This window comes from Telopea speciosissima, chromosome 11, assembly GCF_018873765.1.
Source record: "Telopea speciosissima isolate NSW1024214 ecotype Mountain lineage chromosome 11, Tspe_v1, whole genome shotgun sequence".
Taxonomy (NCBI): domain Eukaryota; kingdom Viridiplantae; phylum Streptophyta; class Magnoliopsida; order Proteales; family Proteaceae; genus Telopea; species Telopea speciosissima.
The window spans coordinates 45,999,831-46,007,481 of NC_057926.1; the positions used below are offsets into that span (position 1 = coordinate 45,999,831).

At 40.6% G+C, this 7,651-nt stretch overlaps 2 protein-coding genes across 2 annotated transcripts; both read left to right on the forward strand.

Annotated features, from left to right (window-relative positions):
- The first annotated feature begins 314 nt into the window (after positions 1-314).
- Positions 315-1,874, forward strand: LOC122645214. Its single transcript, XM_043838546.1, has 3 exons — positions 315-880; positions 970-1,024; positions 1,257-1,874. The coding sequence occupies exons 1-3, from the start codon at positions 315-317 to the stop codon at positions 1,872-1,874; spliced, it is 1,239 nt and encodes a 412-aa protein (XP_043694481.1).
- A 1,684-nt stretch (positions 1,875-3,558) lies between these two features.
- LOC122645215 lies at positions 3,559-7,371 on the forward strand. The gene is made up of 3 exons (XM_043838547.1): positions 3,559-6,268; positions 6,349-6,500; positions 7,092-7,371. The coding sequence occupies exons 1-3, from the start codon at positions 3,593-3,595 to the stop codon at positions 7,369-7,371; spliced, it is 3,108 nt and encodes a 1,035-aa protein (XP_043694482.1). The 5' UTR covers positions 3,559-3,592.
- The last annotated feature ends 280 nt before the right edge of the window (positions 7,372-7,651 follow it).

Below are 7,651 nucleotides of genomic sequence, written 5' to 3' on the forward strand. Positions count from 1 at the left end.
TCCTCTTTATGCGGGCAGGCTCAAGATTTGTTTCTTTGATGAGCTGATTAGAAAAATAAGAAACAAAGTGGCGGGTTGGAAGGGAAGATTGCTTTCATCGGGGGGGTCGTGTTACGCTGCTAAAGCATGTCCTCTCCTCTATTCCTATTCATGTGCTTGCTACTCTGATTCCTCCTAAGGCTGTCTTCAGAAGACTTGACGGGATATTTGCTGATTTCCTTTGGGGTTGTTCTGAATGGGGGAAGCGAAGACATTGGGTGTGCTGGCGCAAGGTCTGTAGGCCCCATAATGAAGGGGGCTTGGGGGTTCGGCTAATGGAAGATGTAGGGCTCTCTCTCCGGCTTAAGGGGCTTTGGAAAGTGTTCATTGAGGACTCTCTGTGGAGTGGGTTTTTCAAGGCAACATATTTTAGACACTCACATGCCATGCTGGCTGGGACTCAGGGCAGGGGTTCGAAAGCTTTGCGTAGTACTCTGGCCTTCAAAGAGTTTATGCTGAACAGGTCAAGATGGCTACTTGGTTCTGGTAATACTTACTTCTGGCTGGATAACTGGACGGGTACTGGTCCTCTTTTAGATCATGTCGACAATCCGCTGCAAATTGATCTGAACCTGAAGTTTAAGGATGCCTGGGATGAGGGCGGATTGTGGAGGCAGGAAATTATCGATGCCATTGACTCAGAAGCTGCTGGAGATAGCGTTGTTATACATAACTTTGTCCCGACTGGGAGGGATGATGTGCTAGTCTGGACCCCTTTTGCTGATGGGAACTTCTCTACCAAATCAGCCTGGCATGAAGTGAGGAGTTCTTGTGCGGTGGTTCCTTATGCGAGGTGGCTCTGGAACCAAACTGTGCCCCTTAAGGTGGTGTTCTTCTCGTGGTAGCTCCTCAATGGGAAGATCCCCACTGATGAGTCCTTAAAATGTCGGTTGGCATTCCCCTGGCTTCCAGATGTGTCTGTTGTGGTAGCCCTCGGTGCGAGACCACTGACCACTGCCTGGTTTCTGGTGGAACGGCTGCCAAGGTTTGGGGTTTCTTCTCTAGGCTCTTTGATATTCCTGTCGTTTCTTCTCAAGATATCCGTGGTAGAATCCTTCTATGGCACGGATCGGCAAGCTGTAGTAGTGTCTGTGATTTTATTACTGGCATCCTCCCTTCCCTAATTGTTTGGGAGCTAAGGAGAGGAACGCTAGAAGGCATGGGGAAAAGCGGTGCACTGCTAATTCGGTGTTTGAGTACATTAAACGCTGGGTTAGGGAGGTTCAGCACCCTTCCAAGATTGGTGGCCAAGGTTCAGTCAGAAACAGCTTGATTCTTCAATGCCTTGGACTTGGGACCCTTCTCCCAGACGGGGCCGCCCCATTCCGGTGTATTGGTGTCCCCCTAATGTATCTGTGAAGCTTAATGTTGATGGCGCCTGCAGAGGAAACCCCGGGTTAGGAGGGGGTGGGGGTGTTGTAAGAAACACGAGGGGAGAGGTGTTGGCAGCTTTCTCCAACTTCTATGGTTACTATACGAACTCGATTGCTGAGTTAAGAGCTCTGAGGGATGGCATAGCCCTTTGCCAGGCTTTAGGCTTCAGTGATGTGGTGGTAAACTCGGACTCTGCTAATACGGCTAGAATGATCAACCAGAACAGGTGTAATTTGTGGCAGGGTTGGTACTGGTTCCAGGAGATCATGTCTTTGGTTTCTGAAGGCCGGGCTTCAGTGGTCTTTGCATTCCGTGAAAGTAATAGAGCGGCTGATTGGTTAGCTAACCTAGCTTGTGATTCGGGTTCGTCTATCACTTTCCACCAGGACGATATTCCCTCTAGTAAGCTTCAGGTGATCCTTAGGGAGGACAAGGCAGGCTTGCCGATGCTTAGGAGCTAGGTTTTTTTGGCTTAATATTGTAAGGGCTTGAGTGGAGGCAAGGCCGTGAGTGTTCATTTTCAGGGGCTGGGGTAAGGCGGAATGTTCCCCCCGTGTATTCTTTGATTCTTTTTGGGAATTAATAAATTTCTAGGGGCTGCCCCAGTCCCAGATAATATTCGGGCTAAAAAAAAAAGTCTGCCCAAGTTTTGAAGATCTATTTTTTCAAGTTCTTGAAGGTTTATTTGGGAGCTGCATTCATATGTCAAGCTAGATTCTACTGCAACTTAGTTTTTTCCCATTTTGTTCAAGTTGGACATTAGTACCTTGTATGCACCAACTTGAGATGGAGTGTTAGCATTATTAGGAGTTCTTTTTTCTTTAGTTCAAGCTGGATCTTCTTTCTTTACTTATTTGTATAATCCAGCTTGAGGGAGATTGTTGGAATATGTAATCCAGAATACCGTGGGGATATTCTGGTCCTGTTGGCGTAGTTTTATTCTTAAGTTATTAAGTTTAAGTCGGCTATGTGGGTTTTAGTCCCACATCACCTATTTCAGCCCCTTTGTAACTTTCCCCTCTATTATAGGGGCTTACCTATCAATGAAAATAAGTCATTCCATTCTCTCATTCTCTCTTTCTAACCCATGATTCTGCCAACAGTGCCAATTCTCATATGAATTGCATAGCAAGGCAAAAGAAAAACAGCATTCGTTGATTGAAATCAACTATAATAAAAAATTGTTTAACATATGCAGTTTGCTGTAGTAGTTCGAGAAAATAACAGTACCCAGGCAGAATACCTAAATTTAATAGTCAATTGTGAAACACCATTACTAAGATGATTTGCTTTAAAATTCCAAGCTGATGACATATATCATACTACCTCTTTTTTCTATCATAAATTCAGCAGAACCTGTCCTTGCTTAAGAAGTTTCACTATTGTGGTACTACTCACTAATAATTGTCCAATTTATTTTGGTAAGAATTAAAACACAATTATCATTTTAAACACTTCTGAACAACTGTAGTGACTGGCTTTTTCATTGGAATTGGGACCACTTTCCGTATGCTGTACCATGAATTATTGAGTCTCTGATGTTGTTCCTTTTTTATGCATTTAATTTGATTACATTTCCAGATTGGAAGGCAATAAATCTATTTCGTTCATAGTCTTATGTAAAGGACATACCCAGTGCAAAGCTTTACCTGGCTTCACGGAGAAACTGTTTCCCGAGACCCACTACCACCACTCCACCAGGTTGCAATGTAGCAACTTTGCCATTGCGCCGGTATATTTATATACTATGATAAATATAGTTTCTAATTGGAAATTATATTGAGCTTTAGTAGCTACTGCCTTGCAATGGCTTTACATGTGGTGCTTTTTCATGATTTCTGAGATTCTGCAGCTAATTTTGATGTCACTCTTGAAAAATTGATCTTTTAAGGATTTTCTTTTTTCTTTTTTTCGGGGGGGGGGGGGGGTTGTTGGATTGGTGGTGAAGAATAAAGTAAGAAGTATTGTAAGTCCAATGGGTCATCAAAAGAATTTTTTACAATCATATCCTTTATTATAGGAGATATCTGATCTGTGACTCTTTAAATGCATGGTAACTAATAGTCTATGCGAGCTTTATTTTATCTCCAAGCAACTTTTAATTTCCTTATGGTTGCTTGGAAGGAAACCTTGATTAGAAGTTACGATGGTTATTTTGTAACTTCCTACTGATGCAGGTATGATTTATATGGAGAAATATGGGGAATCAAGGCTTGAGGATGCTGGCGAATGTTTTTCCTTGGCAAAATGTTGGAGTCTTTCTGCTGATGTATATGCTAGGGGCAACCATTTCTCAAAGTGCTTAGTTGCTTGCACCAATGGTAAACTCTTTGACATGGGACTCCACTTCATTGAATGCTGGAAAGAAAATTCAACTCCTGCCATTGATATGGATGCAAAAATTCAAGGATTGGATGAAATCGAACAAGCTTTCCTCGAGAATTGTGCAAGTTACTATCATGAGCTTAAAGATACAAAAAGTATGATGAAGTTTGTGAGGGAATTTCACTCTATTGATTCCAAACGTACTTTCTTAAGGTCATGGCATTATCTAACTGAGCTTATGCTCTTGGAGGAAGAACTCGGGAATTATTTTGAAGCTGCAAGCATGGCAAAGCTGAAAGGTGATATTCTTTTTGAGGCTGATATGTTAGGGAAGGCTGGATATTTTGAAGATGCATCGAGGCTGATTCTCTTTTATGTCGTTGGAATCTCTCTTTGGGGATCTGGAAGCAAAGGCTGGCCACCAAACAGTTTTCTTCAGATGGAAAAACTCTTAATGAAAGCCAAATTGATTGCAAAAAATAAATCAGAATTCTTCTATGGGATGGTCAGCATTGAAGCCACCATATTATTAAACCAGGAGGGCAGCTTGTTAGAAATGGGACAATTCATAAGTGCTTCCCATGAATTCAGAAGTTTATTAGGTGAATATTTCTGTGCTCGCAAAATTCTTGATCTTCATTTTCGGCCAGAACCCTCTAAATATGAGTGGGAACAGGAAGTCTTCCTGGATCAGATGAATTATGTGTATAACACCATTTGCAGGAACCAGGTCTCTATTGAAACACTTGTTTACTTTTGGAACTTTTGGAAGGGTATGGTTGTAAACATATTTCGTTACCTTCAGTCTATTGGATCACCCCTCCATAAGAATGAATATATGGACCATGGACAGCTTTGTTTGGATTATTTGGGTGTGCGAAAGCAGGAAAATAATCATGATATACTCTACCTTTTGCTCAACTCTGATGCATATTGGGTCAAAGAAATTGATGAAAGAGCACTTCAGAGAAATGGGAACTTGGTTGGTCTCAATCTTCAGCATTTTGTCCCTGCTGCTAGGAGCCACTGGTGTTTAGAAGTGTCCTTTATTGGTATTAAAGTATTGGAAAGACTGGAAGCCCTTTATGATTTTGCTAAGCGCAAAATTTTCCCAATATTTTGCCAAGGGATGGTTATCCTCCACATGTATGAAGTATCACAATTCTTAATTGAGTCAGACTTACTGGTAAGGAAGTACCGTTTACCGGAACTTCAGAAATTCCTTGAATCATCTAGAGTGCGCTTCTTTGATATTTTATTTCCCCAGGACTGGAGGCAAGCAATGACAGAGAATTTGATTGCCTGGAGGGAGACCTCTCTTTTTAGGGATTTACTTAAAGATGTTATAAATTATAACATCAATTTGAAGGGTAAGCCAACATATGGGCAAATTGGGAGGGTGGTGATGCTGATCTTTGTATCTGGAGATCTAACAGTTGAACTGTATCAGATGATCGCAAGCCGATTTTGTGTGAAGGCACCTTGGGAAGCATTCATGGAGGAGTTGAAAGAAAACAAAGGGTCAGGATTTGCGCAGATCTCCCTAGTCCACAAGCTTCAGCAGGCTCTGGAAGATACCTTCAGCGTGAACTGGGAGATGGAATCTGACTATATGTCACCTCACTGTTATATATATCTTGTTGAGCGCCTTTTGTATTGGGCATCTTCTTGCCAAGAGTATTTTTTCACAACGAAATCTTCTATTATCGAGTCCCTTGCTTGCCGAGAGTGGAAAGTTAGGTCAAGCATTCTGCGGGCTACTGATATGCATGCATTGTTGGAAGATTCATATGATTTTATTGCTGGACAAATAGGGCAACTTCTTTTTGATAAGCATGGGACATCTCAATGGCTTATAAAGTCCCACCTCTCCGTCAAGGACTATTATCCAGCTTTAGTGTTGAGATTGATTGTAGTGCTTAGCATAGTTTGTCTCAACTGTGGGAGGCATTTTGGTTTACTTGATGAACTGCTAAGTGGGAATGACATTATCCGACAACTACCTCATGCATTCTATCGGATCCTTCAACGAAGGCGGAATCATAGTTTTTCTGATGTGCTAGCTGAAGCACTTAAAACTATTGAGAATCCCCTTGTACTTGTTTCAGGAAGTCATTATCCAGAAAATTTATGTTCAGATGCATTAGTGGTAAACTTGGAGGCCATTCAAAGCAGAGAGGATTTATTAAGAGTTTTATTCCCTAAGAGTTTGGAAGATGCAGAAAGTCAAATTTGTTCTGTTGAATCGGAAAGGATTATTTCATGTAGTGAAGATCTTTCTTCAGGAAGAACTAATCAAAAAAATATTTCTGAACTTCCATCTCAGTCAAGGTTACCTGTGACTGTACATGAGGGGAACAATGTTAAACTTTATTCTGCCACTGAGTTAGGTGGGAAGGTGGATCCAATCATTGAGAGGGAAGATGCAAATCAAAAAAATGAACTGCAAATGGTTTATGCCCATTTTTGGAAAACTTTTGAAGATTATGGGAATGCTATGAGCTTGGCTTCTAAAATCCCACAGATCAAGGTAGTATGTTAAATGCATCCTTGTTATTTATTTAATAGACGAAACACGCATGTAAATTTTTTTCTTATTTCTTTTCACAGGTGTCAGTGAAGGAATCTATTTGCATTATGGAGTTCGCTATAACCCAACTTGGGCAGAAGAATAATTGTCCAAATGAAGATTTAAAATTGTTTGAAGAAGCAAAACATATGCTTGGTGATTTGAATAAGCTCTCCTTTGCTTTGGATGTGTGGTTAGTTTCAATCTCTCCACTTTTGTGTGCGTGTATGTGCTCTTTCCAACAGATGGCCGGATTGAATGTGTGTGCAGGTGGTGGGTGGGTGTGGTTTGTGTATCCCTTCTGACTATGCTATTGTGTGTGTGTGTGTTGGATCGCTCGGTGTGGTTTGTGTATCCATTCATTCTTTCTTCTACATCATTGCAGTCACCTCTTCCAACTATGCTATTTATTATTTGAATGGCTATTGAAATTGATGATTTATCTCTAAGAGTGTTCATTTATCTCTTTCACAAATTTTTAACCATGTTTGGATTAGTTTGCTTCGTACATTAGCCTAAAACCTTTATTTTATACATCTGTTTCATTCTGGTCTGACCTTGAAACCCATTCAAGTAAGTGCCACTGATTGTTCTGCTTCATACAGCTCAACCAGAAAATGACCTACTATAAAAAATTTTAAAAAACAAGGATGCCATACTGGTTATGAGTTTGTTGGATAGCTGAGACTTGATTTACTGGTTATCAGTTTGTTGGTAGCTGAGACTTTCAAGACTGTTTCATTCTGATGGAATATATTCTGTTTTTGTTTTTGTTTTATTCCAGTGATGAAGAACTTGATAATATTAATTCAACAATTAGAGAACATTTCAGAAAGTTGAGTGAAAGGAGGCCAAGACTCGAGAATTTTTTGGATTCCCTTTTCCTGCAAAGTAAGTCGGGCGCACTCAGTGAGGCATTACAGGATGATGGTGCCCCAGGAACCCAAAACCACAGCAGCAAAGGAGAAGAAAATAATGGCAATGGTAAGGGAAAACCCAAGTCCAAGAAGGGGAAAGGAAATAACAAGTCAAAGAAGGCAAATAAGGACAAAAGAAAAAAGTAATTTTATGCATTCTTGCTCTCTTTCCTGTTCCCTCTAATATGTTTTTTCCTTTTTTTTTTTTTTGCATATAGTGCTTTTGTCAATGACTTTCTTTGTAACTTTTTTTTTTAACTTCTAAGCAAATTGAATCCCATCATATTGTCCTTTTTTCCTTCTTCTTTCCACCAAAACAGGGATTTCCCTGTGTCTTCATTACAACTTGGGCAGGGTGGGTCCAGTGGAATCTTGTCTCACAAAATGATTCGGCATGAATGTTTTTCCCTATGAAGTCAAGGAAATT

Bases quoted from the DNA above. Each gene is read 5' to 3' on its own strand.
- LOC122645214 (XM_043838546.1), top strand. From the start codon at position 315: ATGGAAGATGTAGGGCTCTCTCTCCGGCTTAAGGGGCTTTGGAAAGTG. The intron at 881-969 runs GTAGCTCCTCAA...CTGTTGTGGTAG, and splicing joins AAGGTGGTGTTCTTCTCGTG to CCCTCGGTGCGAGACCACTG. The intron at 1,025-1,256 runs GTTTGGGGTTTC...ACGCTGGGTTAG, and splicing joins CTGGTGGAACGGCTGCCAAG to GGAGGTTCAGCACCCTTCCA.
- LOC122645215 (XM_043838547.1), top strand. From the start codon at position 3,593: ATGATTTATATGGAGAAATATGGGGAATCAAGGCTTGAGGATGCTGGC. The intron at 6,269-6,348 runs GTAGTATGTTAA...TTCTTTTCACAG, and splicing joins CTAAAATCCCACAGATCAAG to GTGTCAGTGAAGGAATCTAT. The intron at 6,501-7,091 runs GTTAGTTTCAAT...GTTTTATTCCAG, and splicing joins TCCTTTGCTTTGGATGTGTG to TGATGAAGAACTTGATAATA.